General features: G+C 41.3%; 2 protein-coding genes across 2 annotated transcripts; both read right to left on the reverse strand.

Moving 5' to 3' along the window:
• Positions 1-571: 571 nt before the first annotated feature.
• On the reverse strand, positions 572-2,764 carry LOC104091720 (uncharacterized). Its single transcript, XM_009597125.4, has 2 exons — positions 2,246-2,764; positions 572-1,568 (listed from the first exon to the last, which is right to left on the reverse strand). Exons 1-2 carry the CDS (start codon positions 2,621-2,623, stop codon positions 672-674), a joined length of 1,275 nt encoding a protein of 424 aa, XP_009595420.2. The 5' UTR covers positions 2,624-2,764; the 3' UTR covers positions 572-671.
• Positions 2,765-17,105: 14,341 nt separating this feature from the next.
• Positions 17,106-18,281, reverse strand: LOC104091722 (uncharacterized). The gene has a single exon (XM_009597127.4). The coding sequence runs from the start codon at positions 18,072-18,074 to the stop codon at positions 17,232-17,234; it is 843 nt and encodes a 280-aa protein (XP_009595422.1). The 5' UTR covers positions 18,075-18,281; the 3' UTR covers positions 17,106-17,231.
• Positions 18,282-18,546: the final 265 nt, after the last annotated feature.

Below are 18,546 nucleotides of genomic sequence, written 5' to 3' on the forward strand. Positions count from 1 at the left end.
AGTGTGTACGGAGGGAGTACATGTTTGGCTTGTTGGCTTTGTAGATTACATATTCCATAATTGCACCACATGCTCACAGCCCACAGCTAACGAGGAAACTTACTACTACTACAATTTTCTGAAACTGACTGTTTTCTAAGATACCCCAGACGACAGTTTATTTTTACATAGCTGTGCACGGGTGGCTCATTAATTTTTTAGGACTTTCATAAACCAATAATTTCTTTCATCTTCCCTGATCCATCTCTAAATGTTTAAGAATAATTTTGAACAATTACTACGTTGTGCCGGTAATGGGGTAACACATAGTTGCTAAATTAACTTATTGAATCAATTCACAGGATACAATGAAAATCTGTTATTAGAAAATGCATCTACTATAGGCATCTTGTTGGAAAATCCAAGCTCAAGCAAGTTTTATAAGTTCTGTTCAGGAAACTTTAAGCTGTCTTCTAAGTTGTAACCCGTGAGATGCATATCACATCTGATTTTTTTTCTTTTCAGATAGATGTTTCTTAGGTAGGGGGAGAAGGGAGTCAGATAAGCCAGACAGAGCGAAAGATACAAGAAGTTTGAAGTATAATTTTTCAATTTGTGTATTGCATAGGTACAAAATTGTTCATGTACAGAATATGGTGAACTATACAGTTAATGGAGTAGGAACATCCAGATTAGCAGGAGAAAACATTCAGGAGCAAGCTTCTTGATCTAATCAGGCTCCTAAATGTTCCCTCCAATCCCTTTTCAATGCTGTCAAGTTGAGCCTCAACAGTCTCAAATCTTGTTTCCAAGTTCGTGCTGTTTTCTAGGCCTTCTTGTTCTCTTCTTCCGTTGTTTGTCAATTTTGAAACCAATGACCATTTTGGTTGCTTTGGCTTCAAAAGTGGCACAGACAAAAAAGACAAGATATATTGGATAACCAAAATACAAATTGCATTGGCTTCCCTTAGTGCTCTAATCACAGCTATTGTCTCCTGATCTGCGTCCAGTAATGCTGAGGTGAGACTGAGAGTCTCACAATCCACTTGTTTCAAAGCCAAGACCAATCTTTTGGCGTCCTTCTTCATTTTCTTGCTGAAAGTGGTGAATCTTGTGATTCCAGCTTCTGCACTGGGATCTCCTTTTCGTCTTCTGAGTGAGGATTGAAGAGCTCTAACATTTTCCTTATATTGAGAGACAATTTCCCTTGTAGCGCCACAAATATCAAGAATCCTAACTGATTTTTCCAGCAACTCCTCAAACCATTCCCCCTGTTGGTGTTGGGAAAGTATCTGAAGAGTTTGAGGCGAGTTAAGAAGATCATCCATACACTTTTGTAACTCCTCCAAACCGAGTAAGCTGTTACAGATTGTTTCTGCTGTTGGTGCAGCTGATGTCTCAAATCCATTGAGCTTATTCAGCACCTCTTCAACCCTTTGAGTTGTAGGGTGTGATCTGACAGGCAAACTGATTGATCGAAAAGGCTTCGTTTTGGAAAAAGGGAAAGTAGCCATGGCTCTTTGTTTTTTCTTTTTTTCTTTGTGAGAAGAGACTAAATTTCCTGATGAGCAATGAACATCAAAACAAGGTTATTTATAGAGGTAGTTAGGCACAAAAGTGGGACGCTGAGCATGTGATTGTAATGTGGCCATGTGGGTATGCCTTTGAATTTGGTGAACTGATATGATATTCATTTGGCAAACAAAGGCTATAATCAATTGTCATTTCTTTAGGCTTCACTGTCGTGGAATTGAAAAAATAATGTGACTTTGCCTTCATATGGGGCTTCAGTTACAGGTCAGCTCCCTCCTGGCTGCCCAAGCATTGTGCCATTGCTACCGGATATATAGCAATTAAGATGCTTACCATGTGGCTTAATTGACGTTGGGAGAGTTAGCCAATATTCAAATTGGCACACGAATGGCGCGTCTGCTCAAGAACTTCGCGTTCAACATTAAATGTCAAGTGTAGATAGCTGTGGTGCTTGAGACATATAATGGAAGAAGGTGGTATGATTTTTTAATAGCTGTGCACGAGTGGCCTGTTCTTCTAATGTTCCCTGCAATCCACAGGTAACATGAAGTGGACCCTTACACAACACGTTTTTATTATTGCCAAACGTACTTCAATCTTACTTGCACCAAACAATTGTTTTTAATTATCAGTTAGAAATAAATAAGTCTCAGAGGTGTCTGGTGGAGGATGTCCCATGCTAGAGGTCGGTACTGGGAAGCTTCTATTTCCTTCCCTCTTAGCTTGCTTTTACACCAATTGGTCTTATGAAGTGAATTGAAATTTTCTCCTGGTGTTCTATTTCAATAAGATGACAATAATTAGCCATTAACTTGTTATAAATATCAAGAATTCCCACGGAACTGTCCAATAACTCATAAAACCATTTCTCTTTTTGATGTTGAGAGAGGACCTGAAGGGTGAGTGGCAAGTTAAGGCAGTGGTCCATGCAGTTGTGCAACTCTTCAAATCCAGAGAGGCCATTGCATATGGACTCTGTGGTTAATGCACCTGATCTTTCCCATGTTTGAAGCTTGTTAAGCTCTTCTTCAATTCCTTGGGTGTTGGGATGAGATCTTGAAGGTAAACTTATTGAGAGATTTTGGTTGGATTTTTTAGTAGAGGTAGCCATGGTTTTGTATCCTTTTTCCTTTGACAAGATAGCACACTAAAGCAAATGATGGACTAAACAAGCTAATAGCATGTTTGGCCAATCTGGAAAAATCAGCTTATTTTGAGAACTGTATTTTTCAAAAGTGCTTTCGAAAAAAGTACTTTTTGAGAGAAGCAATTTGTGTTTGGTTAATCACTCCGAAAAGTACTTTTGAGCAATAATTTGTGTCTGGCCAAGCTTTTCAAAAAGTGCTTTTAAGTATCAAATTACAAATAAGGACATGCATAGATTTACTTAATAGTTAATATTATAAGTAAATAAATAATCTTAAAAAATTTGTTATTACAGGCAATAATTAAATTTTTTCATTTTATTTAAGTAAAATATGAAAATAAAATTAAGAAGTACTTTAATTCTTTTAATGTTATTCAAATATATTAAAAATCATTCAACAAATATAAAATCATTCACCATTAAAGTCACTATATATTTAGAAAACTATCCTAAAAATAAGAAGAAATACTTATACATTAATATCCTAAGTTTTAGATTTAATGGTTATTTTGGTATATACTATATTTTGTTAAGGGTATTTTTGGTAAGAAGAAGAGTCAAAACTGATTCTGCTTCTACTTTTAGAAAGAAGCTACTTTTCTATGCTTCTCTGAAACTGCTTCTGCTTCTTTCCAAAAGCATTCCATACACCCCTCCCCCCCTCCCCCCAAAAAAAAAAAGGAATGGCCAAACACCTTAAGTTGAGAAAAAAATGCATTTGGAAAAAAAAAAAAAAACACTTTTGGCCTTTGGAGAAGCTTGGCCAAATAGGCTATAAGTTCCTAGGATTGCCTAGTTATAGCTAAAATATAGTCATACAAGAAAACAAGCCGAGCCATAATAATGTGATTAATAATTTCTTATATAAAAGCGATGTTCATCCTAGCTTGAGTTCACCTCAGCTATTCCACTGTATACCTTCTACCTCCTGTTTGACCAAAAAATATAACTTTCGGTTAAACTATCAAATTTATGTAATAACGGGTTAAATCTAGTTAATGATAATAAATCTAAATGCGAATCTTGAAAACGTGTGTGAGATGGGACATATCGAGTGAAGTGTTGATAATAATAATAAGCACAAAACGTTCATAAAATATCAGCAATAATGAGGTGTAACTAGCAATAAGTAGTAATAAATGGCATTTAAGTAAATAAGAGGAATGATTCACCCAATAAAGGATGGATTGGACGAATGTTCCTCCTGACAATGATGAATGATAGATAAATCAAGATTTATTCGAATTATTCTCGGATTTGGTGGAAAAGTGTGGAATAATATGTGCAAGAATCTTGATAAAAAGGTAGTCTTTGTTTCTTTACGAGAGATAGTAAGAGAATCTTCTTCTGAAAAGTGTTCTTATCAAGTGAATATTACCTCCTTTTTTCCTTAAGTATCTCCTTATTTATTTGTGACCTGTCTCTAACAAACCCTAATAGTTCTCTTCAATATCCTATTTAAAAAACTAGTCGTTGTTGTTCTGTCAATGGTGCTCGACCTCGGCCATTGTTTTCATATTTACTACGAACCTCGTTGTTCCCTGGCCGACCTCGACTGATTCTTTCCTTAATGTTGCATTACCCTAAATATTTTAGGGCATGTTTTGACCTATATAGTTAGTCCCTCCGCTTATTGAGGCCGGCCTCAGGCGGGCTCGATGAATGGATATCATGTAATGTGGTCGAAGCATTTAGATGGTATGAACGAGTCGTGATGATTGCGGCAAGTTGTCAGCGTGTCCCTTTGTGAGCCGTAATTTTTGGGTCATATGTCCCACGAATCACGCTGACGTCATGGCGACAGGCGTCATTATTACGCGATTTCCCGATACATTGGTTCGTTTCGCGCGCGTCTTCTGATTGAATCTACCACTTCGGTTACAGTGCCAAGTAATAATGGATTAATTCCTTGGTTTCGGTGCTTGAATATAGGGGTGTGCGGGTAACGTTTCCATCTTTATGAAACCCTTGCATCAGAAAGTCTGTGTCTTCTTCTTCTTCCCCCATTTTTGTGTCTGTTCTTTTCAAAAACCTTTGCCTTTTTCTTCTTCCTCCATTGTTGCGTACTTTCTTACTGGTTTTAGTGATTCTTGCCGCTTCTAACACTTTCTTTCTCGAGCATCTTCCCTTAACAACATGGCTTATGTACCCTCTATTTTTGGTATGGCAACTGACCCTGTCCCTTTGGCGGTGCTTATACCCCCTCATGCTGATAGGGTCTCTGTCACCACTGAAGAAGAGAATTTTCCTACGGTAGAAGAAATAATCCCTCGTAGTGAGAAAGTTAGGTCTGATTTTTTGAAGGCGCCTGAAGGTGAGCGTGAAGTCTTGGAATCGGTGATGGAAGAGGCCGATCTGGCCGAGCTTATGGAAAAATTCAACATTCCTTCCCATATCGATTTGGTCCTAGCAGGACGCGACGTGGTGCAAATCCACTACCCCGGATATTGCGCGTTCTATGCGTATCCTTTCCAGGTCAGCTATATTCTCCCCCTTCTCCCATTGGCGGAGGAATTTTGCCGCTATTACGGTGTCTGCCCGGCCCAACTCTCTCTATACATCTATAAGCTTATTAGGATGTTCTTAAAATTCGCCGAGTTGGCCGGGGTCAAGGTCACACTCCGCTATCTGATGCATCTCTTCGCCCTTAGCTTTTATAGGGGGACGATGTTGCATCTTCGCCACCGAGGAGGTAAACGCTTGGTGGTGAAGATGGATGACAAAGAGAATCGTCAGTTCTGGCTCAACTACTTTTTCATTAGAACCAAAGACGTAGTGGCCAACGCGGACGACTTTCATGAGACTTGGAATCGTGCTCGTAAGTATCCGTTTTTTGTGAAAAGTTTAATTTATCTATTTCTAGTCGTAGGCTCTAACATTTTGTCTCTTCTTTATATAGCCAAGGCTATGCCTCCTCCTTTGGTCGGGGACATTTCCGACTGGGTTGACTGGATTCTGGCTCACACTGTGGGGATTTGTGAGTGGCCTTGCTTTCTTAAGAGGTTCGGGCCTGCTTCTTCCTTGGCCGGTGAGTTTGTCGATTATATATATATATTTTTGTTTTCTGTTTTGACTGCATAGTCGCTTGCACGCTATATCTTATTACTGGTGGTGACGACCTTCGATCATTCCTTTTCAGTTCGAGGATCTTCGAGGAGGCCGAGGGCTTCTCCTCCTGCATTTCGTAAGAGAAAGGCTACTTCTTTGGAGTATGTTCCTGCTGTGACCATGGCTAGGCTTGCTCGGTCATCTTCTTCTGTTCGTTCTTCTACTGTGGCCAGGTATACTCGTTCGTCGGCCATACCTACTGCTGCTTCCGTACCGGCTTCTTCTACGCCCACGGATATATCTTCAACGGAGCTTCCGGCTTCCCTTTTGCTTCATCTAGTGGACGAGAAAGAGGAGTCATCATCGAGTGATGGGGATTTGGTTCCCCGTAAGAGGAGATCGGTGGATGTAGGTGATGGGACTGCCCGGGTAGTGGATGCAGTGATGGGCGATTTTGTCATCCGTGAAACGGCGACCATAAAGCTTGAAGATGATGCCAAGCTATCGCCTGTGGTTCTGCCATCGACTGAAGTCGTAGAGGGTATGTCTCTTCCTGAAACAATGATGGAAGCTGAAGGGCCATCGGTGAGAGTCTCTGATATTTTGCGGCAGGATGAGCCATCGGCCTCACGATCGGCCGAGGGTCCTTCTTCGATGGCCGACATAAAAGGAAAGTGTGTAAACGAGGATGGTTACTAGACGGGCTCTGATGTGGATGCCGACGAGGTGAGGATGATGGGGGAGGGATTTACCCGACTTGAAGTAAGGTTGGAAGGGTCCATGCGGACCATTGCGATCCCCATGGATCGGGATTTGTTGGTCAACACAGAGAACGTAGTCCCTTTCCTTGGTCCCCTCTGTTCTGATATGGAGGGTAAAATCCTCGAAAAGCTGAACGATGCTACCTTATCTAGGAGCATAGTCGGCCTCGCTCTTAGGGTAAGCTTTTCGATATCTCTCGTTTTTGTTTGTCAAGTTCAAAGTTTGTTTCGTTCTTACTCTTCGTTTTCCTTTTCTCTTTCTTTCAGATCGTGATTTTGGAAATTGAATGCGTCCGAAGAGCGGATAGGCGTAAGGCTATTGTTTTTAATATGGAGAGAAAATACCGCGAGTACCGTAGTAAGTATCGTGAGATTTGCAGGAGGTTTGACGAGGGCGGTTTCCAAGCTCTCCGAGACGAGCTGAAGGAAAAGGACGACGAGCTAGTGAAGGTCATTGAAAAATGCATCGTTCTTGAGGGGGCGCTAAGGGACAAAGATGAGGAGCTGGAGGTTAGTAAGGGGCTCAAAGCCCAGTGTGGCAATCTCCAAGCCCAGGTGCTCTCGTTGCACGTCGAGCTCAAGGAGTGTGAATTCAAAGCTGATGCTTTAAGTGGTGAGGTCGCGGAGAGGACAACGGATCTCGAAAAGGCGGAGTTAGCTCGGTCGCGGGCTATGAGGAAAATGGAGGCTTTAGAGATAGTGATTCGTGTTCTCCATTCCGAGCGAGAGAATGCCTTGGAGACGGCCAGACTCAAAGAAGAGCGGTTTGATGAACGGATTGGAGAACTAGGGAATGAGGCTTCTGGCCTTTCTGATCGAGTCGCCGCTCTGGAGGCCGAGAAGGCACAATTATTGGCTCGGCCATCCTCTTCCCATCTTTCTAATTTCCCTGATGTTCCTCAAGATTTATACGAGGAGTGGATTCACGCTGAGGCCCAGCTGGATATATTCAGAGATCTGATGAGGGCGAGAACTATTTCAGAAGCCGTCTTCAAGGATGCTCGTGTTAAGGCACATAGATCTCGGTTCTCTTGCGGCTATGATCCTGCTACATCAGAGGCCGGTGATAACGAGGAGGATGCGGGCGTGGATCGGATTGAAGAGGACGCCTGGTATGAGGATGGGTATTGCGATGGCGATGGTAATGGTGAATGGGCAGATGGGGATGGCCCAGGTGATCAAGCCAATTAGTCGCTTTTCTTTTCCTTCTTTTTGTTTTGCTGCAGACTTCTGCGTGTTTTTTGTGGGCGTCTTTTCGAGCCTTTGTAAAAAAAACATTCTAAGTTTGAAATACCAATTTTATTATTTGTTCCTGATTCTCTTTTCTTCTGTTTGAGTTTGTACGTTTTTTGATTTTGTTGCTTGGTTGCCTTGGTTTCCTTAGTCGTAATACCTTAGCTTGAGTAGGGTCAAATGAGGTCGGAACAAAACCTAAGTTTGATCATGGCCAAGGACCAGTAGATGTTAGTTCGAACGAGATCAAACATATCATATGTCTATTTATTGTCGAGGGCCATTTAGGTGTTGATTAGATCGAGGTCGAGTATAATCTATGCTTCATTATGTCCGAGGGTTGATTAGGTGTTGATTCGAACGAGGTCGAATATCACCTACGCTTGATTATGGCCGAGGGCCGATTAGGTATTGATTCGAACGAGGTCAAATATCACATATGCTTGATTATGGCGGGGGGCCGATTAGGTGTTGATTTGAACAAGGTCGAATATCACCTATGCTTGATTATGGCCGAGAGTCGATTAGGCATTAACTCGAACGAGGTCAAATATAACTGACACTTAGTTATGGCCAAGGGGCGATTAGGTGTTGATTCGAACGAGGTCGAATATAACCTATGCTTAGTTATGGCCGAGGGTCGATTAGGTGTTGATTCGAATGAGGTCGAATATAACCTATGCTTGGAGAGAATAGAAATAAACTTCATGTATTTGTGCTTTGTTCATACAGGTGGAGAAATTTACATATTTTTCGGGCGTTGGCTGGTATTTCAGTCCCAATCTCAGTCTATCTAGTGCCTTCGTTGGTCGACCATAAAAAGTATTGAGAGGTCGAGCAATGAACTAGCCGTCCAGTGCCTTCGTCTGTGTGCACTTCAATCATGAAGTGTCCCCTTCATCGCCTCGTTAAAAACCTCCTCGAGAAAACCCAATTAAGACAAAACTCAAGTGAGGAAAAAAGGAGTACAACTTTGGGGACGCTTCGTCTTTTAAAAATTGAAGTACTTGAGGTGTGTAATATTCCAGTTGTTTGGTAGTTGCTTTCTTTCCATCGTTTCTAGTCGGAATGACCCTTTGTTGTTGTTGCCGTGATTTTGTACGAGCCGTCCCAAATTGTTCCTAGTTTGCCTTCCCGTGGGTCTTTGCTTGCTTGTGTTTTAGATTTAAGCACGTAGTCCCCGACTTTGAGTGGCCTGATCTTTGCCTTTTTGTTATAATAGTGTTCTGCCTGTTGCTTTTGGGAGACCATTCTTACGTAGGCCATATCTCTTTGTTCCTCGATTTCGTCGAGCTCTTACATTCTGTTGTCATCATTCTGGGGTCCTCTTTAGCGGGAGTATCTTAGGTTGGGTTCCCCAACCTTGACCGGTATTACTGCATCAGTCCCATAGACTAACAAATATGGCGTTTCTCCTGTGCTCGTCTTTGGCATTGTTCGGTAGGCCCAGAGTACTTCTGGTAATATTTCCGACCATAGTGCTTTAGTGTCTTCGAGTTTCTTCTTCATAATGTTCAGTATCGACTTGTTGGAGGATTCTGCTTGCCCGTTGCCTGCAGGGTGGTAAGGCGTTGAGATTATTCTTTTGATGTGCCATTTTTCAAAAAAGCCAGCGACCTTTTTTTCCCGCAAATTAGGGTCTGTTGTCGCAGCTGATCTCTTTGGGGAGACCGAAACGGCATATGATATTTTTCCATATGAAGGCGATCACTTCCTGTTCGCATATTTGGGCGAATGCTCCTGCTTCTACCCATTTAGAGAAATAGTGAGTTAAAACCAAAAGAAATCACACGTTACCTCATCCTACCGAGAGGGGGTCCACGATATCCATTCCCTATTTGATGAATGACCAAGGGGAAGTCACTGAGTGTAGGTATTCGCATGCTTGATGAATCATTGGGGCATACTTCTGGCATTGCTCGCATTTTTGCACAAAATATGTGGCCTCTTATTTCATGGTGGGCCAATAATATCCTGCCTGTATGAGGCACCTAACCAAAGTTCGATTGCCGGAGTAGGCTCCACAGTGGCCTTCGTGCACTTCTTCAAGGACGCGCTACGTCTCACTTGGGCCTAAACATTTCGGCCGTAAGTTCTCTTGTACATGTCGTTATGAATGATGTTGTATCTGGTTGCTTGCATTTGCAACTTCTTGGCCTTTTTTATCATCCGGGAGTGTGCCATCCTGCAAATATGCAATAATACGGTTGCGCCAGTCCCAAGTAAGGTTTATGGTTCTTACCTCGATTTGATCTACCGATGAGTTAAGGAGGTGGACCACATTTCTTTCACCAGTTGTAATGTTTTTGGTGGCTGCGACTAATTTGGCGAGACCATCTGCCTTGGTATTCTGTGCTCGGGGGATCTGGTCGAGTTGACATTCGTCAAACTTGGGTAGCAGCTTGCAGATTTCGTTCTGGTACTTTTGTAACCATTGTTCCTTGATTTGGAAAGTCCTTGTGACTTGGTTGACCATGAGTTGAGAATCACAATGCAGTTTTAGTCGTTTCGCCCCATATTTGAGTGCTAGTCTCAATCCTGCAATTACGTCCTCATACTCGGCCTCGTTATTAGTCTTGTCCGGGCATCTTATGGACTGGCAAATCATTTCGCTTGTTGGGACTTCGACTACGAGTCCCAGTCCAGACCCTAACGCGTTAGACGCGCTATCAGTGTACAGGACCCAGAGGTCTTGTGTTGGGGAGAAGCGTGGACGGCTTTTTTTTTGAATTCGGGCATTATTTTTGCACTGAAATCGGCGACAAAGTCTGCAAGGACCTGCGACTTTATCGTCGTTCGTGATCGATATGTGATATTATGCTCGCTCAATTCGATGGCCCAATTGGCCAAACTGCCCGATAGCTCCAGTTTATGCAAGATGCTTCTTAAGTGGAAAGTCGTAACGACCGAGACGGGGTGGCATTGGAATATGGTCTAAGATTTCGTGAAGCTACGACTAAGGCTAGAGCCAGTTTTTGGAGATGGGGTATCTCGTCTCGGCATCGACTATTATTTTTCTAACATAATAGATGGGAGATTGCGTACCTTTATCTTCTCGGACCAAGACTGCGCTCACAACTACTTCTGGCATAGCGAGATAGACGAGGAGGGGCTGTCCCGGTTATGGTTTCGAAAGCAACAGTGGCGATGACATGTACGCCTTTAACTTCTTCAGGGCTTGGATGCACTTGGGGGTCCATTGGAGGTCATTATCCTTTTTTAGTATGCTGAAGAACTTATGGCACCTATCAGAGGATCGCGAAATGAACCTCGAAAGGGCAGTGATATGGCCAGTCAACCTCTGAAACTGTTTTTTGGTGGTCAAGTGCTCTGGTATCCCATCGATGGCTTTGATATGGTCGGGATTGACCTCGATACCTCGCTGTGACACTAGGAAACCCAAATATTTTCCTGAGGCCACACCGAATGCACATTTCTCGGGGTTTAGTTTCATTATGTATTGCTTGAGTATGCTGAATTCTTCTCTCAAGTGGTCGATGTGATCTTCTTTCCTTTTGGATTTGACCAGCATGTCATCTATGTAGACTTTTATCATTTTGCCGAGATGGCCCTTGAACATTTTCCTCACCAACCGTTGATAAGTTGCCCCTGCATTTTTCAGCCCGAAGGGTATGACCCTGTAAAAGTACGCCCCCTGGTGGGTGATGAAGGTGATTTTTTCCTGATCATTTTCCTCCATAAGGATCTGATTATAGCCTGAATAGGCGTCCGAGAAGCTTAGTAGTTCGTTCACGACCGTTTTATCGATGAGTTGGTTGATATGGGGTAATGAAAATGAATCCTTGGGGCAAGCTTTGTTCAGGTCAGTGAAATCTATGCACATCCGCTATTTGCCGTTCTTCTTTTTCACCATGACTACATTGGCGACCCATTGGGGGAACTTCGTCTCCTTGACGGAGCCATTTTCTAACAATTTTTCCACTTTTTCGCGTATTGCGTCATTAATTGCTGAGTTGAACTTACGCCTGACCTGCCTCACTGGGGGTGGAATGGGTCAACGTTCAATTTGTGCGTGACAATCTCCTTTGGGATACCTAGCATATCTGCATAGCTAAAGGCAAACAAGTCTACATTAATAGTTAAACATTCACAAAATTTACCTGGTTCCTGAAGTCTGCAGCCGATGTAAGCTTTCTTGTGTGGTCGTTACTGTCTAACTGAATGGGGCAGCGTTCTTCTATGGTCGATCCTGTGGCCTCGACCATATCGGGGTGTCTGATGATGTCCTCGCCGTCATCGCACATCGACCTCGACCCTGTTAACTTCTATGCCTCATTTTCTTTATCCTTGGTTTGTTGGGTGGCCGTACAATCTAAGGAGATGCAGTATCACTCCTGGGACATGCGTTGTTCCCCTCGTATACTGAATATTCCCCATGTAGTTAGGAATTTGATGACTTGGTACAAGCTGAAGGGGGTGGCTCTTATGGTGTGTATCCATGGTCGCCCTATTATGGCGTTGTATGTTGTGTCTTGGTCCATGATGTGGAATGTGGTTTCCAGAGTGACGCCACCCACTAGGACGGGGAGTGTGATCTCGCTGGATGCCTGCTCAACTGCATTGCTAAAGCCTGTTAGTGTGATGTAGTACGACACTATCTTATTCTTGAGTTTCATTTGTGCAAGTACTCGAGGATGGATAATGCATGCACCGCTCCCATCGTCTACCATAATCAGTCTCACATCAGTATCTAAAATTCATAAAGTGATAACAAGAGCATCATAGTGAGGGAGGTCCAAACCATCAGTATATGACTTATCGAAGATGATACTTTCTTTGAGTTCATCATATCGTTCATGGGTGATCGACCGTTTGAGCTTGTGGGTTGTGGTGAACTTCACGATGTTGATGGAGGCGTCGTCCCCGCCACCGATGATCATGTGGATGATGCGGGCTAACGAGGGCAGTTTTGGCGGCCCTTGATATTGTTCACGTCCTCTGGCAAAGTTAGTCTTTCCCCGATCGCTCAACAACTCTTTGAGGTATCCCTGTCGTAGCATGTTTACGACCTCCTGTCTTAGGGCGATGCACTCTTCAGTTTTGTGTCCTCGCTTTTGATGGAACTCGCAGAGGGCGTCTGATTTTCTGGTATTTGGGTCTGACATCATCTTTTGCGGCCACTTCACCTTTGGTTCGAGCTTCTCCAAGGAGTAGACTATCTCTGTAGGTGACATACAAAAATTATGAGCGGATAATAAATAGGGCATACCTCTCTCGTTCTGGTGAGTCCCTGTTCTTGATTGGGGTAGGCCCTCTTCATGGCGGGATGAAGATGCAGCGGTGGTTCTAACATATGGGAGATGTCGTTCCCGATTAGCTTGCGAGGCCGCGAGATCTCTTCTAATATAATTTCTTCGATCTTTCCTGGATTCTGGTTGCACCGATGTCAGTCGATGGGTTGGGCCATTGAGGTCGTCCTCGTCAGCTAGGACTCTGGCACAATATGCATTATGTATTTCATCCCAAGTCATTGGGGGGTACTTCATAAGCCGACTTAATAACTTTCTTGTTGCCCTTGAACCATTTCTGCTCAACCCGTTTTGAAAAGCTGCTATCGTATTTCCTTCTGATACATTTGGCAAGGTCATTCTTACTCGGTTAAAACGGGTGAGGAAGTCCCTTCTCCCGGAGACTTTTTAATAGCAAAGATGTCATTCACTCTTGCCTCGGTGGCATGGGCTGTTATGAACTTATCGGCTATTTCCTCGAAGGTTTCAATAGAATGTGCAGGCAGTTGTGAATACCAGGTCAACGTGCCTCCCCTGAGGGTATCGCCTAATTTCTTTAGTAGAATGGAGGATACTTGTTCCTTGGCTAGATCATTGCCTTTCACGGCGGTGAAGTAGTGAGTTATATGATCTTCAGGGTCGGTTGTACCACCGTATATTTTCATATAGGACGGCATTTTAAAGGTCTTTGGTATGGCATGTGGGGCCGCACTGTCACCGTATGGCTGCTCGATGAATCGACCGGCATCTCTCTTCGGCAAGAGCTTCGGAGCGCTCGGTATTTTATCGAATCTTTCTTGGTATTCTCTTATTTGGTCCCGAAGTACCTTGTTCTCATTTTTCATTTCCTCCATCCTTTTTAGAATGGCCGTGAGAGCGTCGTCACTTCCATTGTTAACAACATTGTGAGTAATACTTGTCATTGCAGGAGGAGGAGGAAGTTGATCATGTTGCTAGTCCAATGGTGGTATAACACAAGTTGCATTTGTTGTGGCCGTATCCCGGATGGGCTTATGGAGGACGTCGGTCAACGTATCAGTTAGCCAGGCCTCAAGGGGCTTCTTTATTGTTGGCGGCGCCTCCTCTACCGCAGATATGGAGGTTGTCTTACCAAGAAATTTTGTGATGCTGCAGTAGGGAGGGGGTGACCCACCTCGCCTGGGGAGGCATTGGGCGTTGTGTCCACGTCCACTGCTTCAGAGCTCTCATGGATGATGTTCATGACGTTGGTTGGGAGGTCACTCATTATTCTCGTTCTTTCTTCTCTTTTACCCGTCATATTAGATCTATGTATGCATAGAGAAAAAATGTTCTTGTTCTTGTTTTTTTTTTACGTTAGTGACCAGTGTCAATTGTAGATCTAGAAGAAACTAAAAGAGTTAACTAGATAATCCCCATAGACGACGCCAAATTGTTTGACCAAAAAGTATAATTTTCGGCTAAACTATTAAATTTATTTAATAACGGGTTAAATCTAGTTAATGATAATAACTCTAGATGCGAATCTTAAAAACGTGTGTGAGATGGGACAGATCCAGTAAAGTGTTGACAATAATAAGCACAAAACGTTCATAAAATATCAGCAATAATAAGGTGTAACTAGCAATAAGTAGCAATAAACGGTATTTAAGTAAATAGGAGGAATGATTCACCCAATAAAGGATGGACTGGACGAATGTTCATCCTGACAATGATGAATGAAAGATAAATCCAAGATTTGTCGAATTATTCTCGAATCTGGTGGAAAAATGTAGAATAATATGGGCAAGAATCTTGATAAAAAGGTAGTCTTTCTATCTTTACAAGAGATAAAGAGAGAATCTTTTTCTGAAAAGTGTTCTTATCATGTGAATATTACCTGTCTTTTTCCTTCTCTATCTCCTTATTTATTTGTGACATGTCTCTAACAATTCCTAATAGTACAAGTGCAGAATATATTCACTAGAATATTCTTTTCAATATCCTATTTCAAAAACTAACCGTTGTTGTTCTGTCAACGGTGCTCGACCTCGGCCATTGTTGCCATCTTTACTACGAACCTCGTTGTTCCCTGACTGACCTCGAATGATTCTTTCTTTAATGCTGCATTATCTTAAATATTTTAGGGCAGGTTTTGACCTATACACCTCCCACCGGTATAAGTACGATGATTCTACTCACTACGGTTTAGGAAGATAGAAAGAAATCACATATAAATATATCTTTTTTATATTGGGTATTCCATGGTTTTCATCTAATTTCATTGATCACTAAGTCATATTATTGACGTTGTGATTAACAGTATGTGATCGCAGAGCGAGGCCTCATCAACCTAGTTAACCTGTCACATAATTTGTCCAACAGTATTCCAATCATTTGTTATTTATTAATCCTTTTAGTAATGAGGTGGGTATGACATAGTTTAGTATCATGCCACGGGTAAATACAACCACCATCCTCTTTCATCATATATCTTCTTACATCCTTTTCTACATTTCTGTCTGCAAGTACACGTCTATCTGAGGTTGTCTTAGCTGGCGAAGTGGAAATTTTCAATACCAGGAGACAACACCTATACGATAATATATCAAATCATGTTGGTTATAATTGAGATTAAAGAATGAAGCATATTTTTTAATTCTGCACGAATGGATGGTTGGACTTGTGTGATTGTGATATAATTAACTCAGGAAATCATGGAAGAACAGATCCCTCTTAATGGACTTTGTCTCATCGTGGTAACTTAACAACTTAATAAAAAAAGTATGATGTTTTTAACTAGGTCTACTTATTGTTTAAAGGCTTATTAGAGCAGCTTGTGTACTCGATAGGTAAGCATTTCAAGGATTTGAGGTCTAAATAGACCAAGAATCTCGAGATTTCTATAATCAATGAAGTGATTCAGTGGTTAAGAAGATAGTAACGAATATTGGAAAATCCAAAAAAACAAAAAAACAGAAGGATAGTGACGAATATAAGTTTAGTTAGGTGTGCCCGAGTGGCTTGATGCATTGATGTTTCCTCCATGTTTTCTACCAAGAGAACCTAGAAATTATTTCTTATAATACAGCTAATTTCCTAATTTTTTAGTTTGGAAATCCTACTGCAAACGTAATCTTTCAATTTATCTAGATCCTACTTCTGAATCGGAATCGTGAGAGATTCTCACGTGAAATGATCTCTAGTTGTTTGGTTTATCAATAAAAAGTATTTCTTTTATATTTCTTTTCTATCAATATTTATTTATGAGAATAAAGCTACTCTCAGCGCTATTCGCTTCTACCAATGGACAATGGACAATGGCCATGAAGTGCAAATTAGGTTCAGAAATTATCTCAAAGAAACGAAGTATAGGATGCCACCAACTCATTATTGTCAATTTCAATGGTTGAATAACAACTGGCTGCACGCCAACGAGACTCCGTTTCAATGAACGGTAACATAGAATCTGTCTAATTAACAGAAATAATCTTTTTACCGGACTACTACAATACTAATGACAGCTTAATGTTACTTGTTCTATTTTGTAAATCCTACTGGCTTACTGCCGCATTGACTATCAATTTTATTGTTCAATTGGACTTCACAAGATGTCCAACCTTTCCTTTTTACCCAAGGGAAAAGCTACTAAAAGTACGTTACATATTACAGTGGCTCTGACTTGGATCCTTACCTTGGCATCGCAAAACATCAAAGTCAAGCATACTAGTTCCTTTTTCTTTCTGCAGTTAGTGAAGCAAAATCAACAGGAGATACCTTGAAATCCCCTTTGGAACCTGCAAATTTGTGTCTTGTTTTGTGTTTTATACTGAACATACACGTGGAAATTGGAATGTAAGAAGCTTCAGATGTAAGTTACCCGAGAGAAGAACTCAGCATTATACCATCAGGAATATCCATGAGATCATTTCTGCCATGCCGCTTTTCTTGCAATAAGATTAAGGGCATTGGAATTTCTTAAGGTACCTTTAATATTAGGTTTATTTCATTTCCTTATTTCAGCTGATAGTTTTGAAAGAAAATTATGTATTTGAAACATCTCTGCTATATATTTGTACGGAACCAAAAAGTAACTAGTTCATTCAAGGAAGAATTTTGTGGAGTAAACCATAGTATGTTTATGTTTATCGTGTTTAATTGAAATTAAAAAGAAAGACGAGCGAAAGAGAGACACAGTTTGCAAGTATAGGTATCGGTATATCTGTTTAAGTGTAATTACAAAATTGTTCCTTTACAGCAAGATTCCATAAGCATATATATCCTACAATATTCGGATGCCTATGCAATAATACAAGACTATATTCATTGGCAAGAGACAACATTCAGGAGTGTACTCCTTGATCTGATCAAGCATCTAAATATGTTGTCCAGGCCATCCTCGATGCATTCAAAATGAGTTTCCAGATTTTCCAATCTGTTCTGTGCAAACTGGATTTTCTCCACTTCACTTGAGCCACACTTTAAAAGGCTGTTTAATGCAAAATCAGCACTTTCTATCTCATTTACATTGTCTTGATCTCCCTTGTTTACCAATCTTGAAACCAGAGACCATTTGTTAATTGGCTTAGAAACTGGAGCTGACAAGAAAACCAACACCATTTGGAATACTGAAATTCCCATTGTACTAACTTCTCTTAGCACTCTGATAACGGCTGAGACAAGTTGATCAACCTCCATTACTTCAACCACCTCATGATCCATTTTCTTTAAAATTGTAACTAAGTTTTTAGCATCTTTTTTCATCTTCTTTCTAAACGAAGTGTAGTTGGTGATGCTCAAGTCTCCTTTTCTCCTCCTCAGTAAGGACTGAACATCCTTAACAATTTCTTTAAACTGTGACACCAGCTCCCTTGTTGTCTCACATATATCAAGAAATCTCATAAATTTATCCAAGATTTCATCGACCCATTTTTTATCTTGGCATTTGGAAAGGGCTTGAAGAGTCTGGGGCAAGTTGAGAAGATCACTAATGTACCTATGCACCTCTCTCAAACCAAGTAAACCATTGTAAACAGCTTCTGCAGTTGATGAGGCTGAATTTTCCCAAGTCTGGAACTTGCTGAACTCCTCTTCAATTTTCTCAGTTGCTGGATGTGATCTGCTTGGCAAACTGATGGATCTGTTATTTGCAGAATAACTTGCCATCTTTTTCCTCTGTTTTATTTTTCCTTTTACTTGGTGTATATTGGAAGTTTGGGATGATCAAAGAGCTTCAAAACTCATCTTATTTATACCAAAATTCTACAGAAAGCGACAAGATGCAGGATAATATGATAAGATAGCGTTGAGATTGCCATGTGACGAGAGAGTGGGCATTTCCCTAAGAGTTCGGTGAGATTGTTGCGCTTCAAAACGAAACTTTAATCATTTTTGATATTTTAGTGTTCTTGTCTTCGAAAGTTGCCACTTTGCGTTACCTTATTGCTTGTTAGTGATGAAAGATGTCTCAGCAAATACGTGGCTTGTTACTATTGTCTTTGTTGGAGGAGCCATAGTTTGTCAATTGTAACAGCAAAGCGCCATTATTAAATTGAGATGAAGATCTTTTAATGGAGATTTTTTGGTACTAGAAACACTACTAGAAATTCGCTAAAAACCGACCAAAAATATCGACCAA

Source organism: Nicotiana tomentosiformis, chromosome 2, assembly GCF_000390325.3.
Source record: "Nicotiana tomentosiformis chromosome 2, ASM39032v3, whole genome shotgun sequence".
Lineage (NCBI taxonomy): Eukaryota > Viridiplantae > Streptophyta > Magnoliopsida > Solanales > Solanaceae > Nicotiana > Nicotiana tomentosiformis.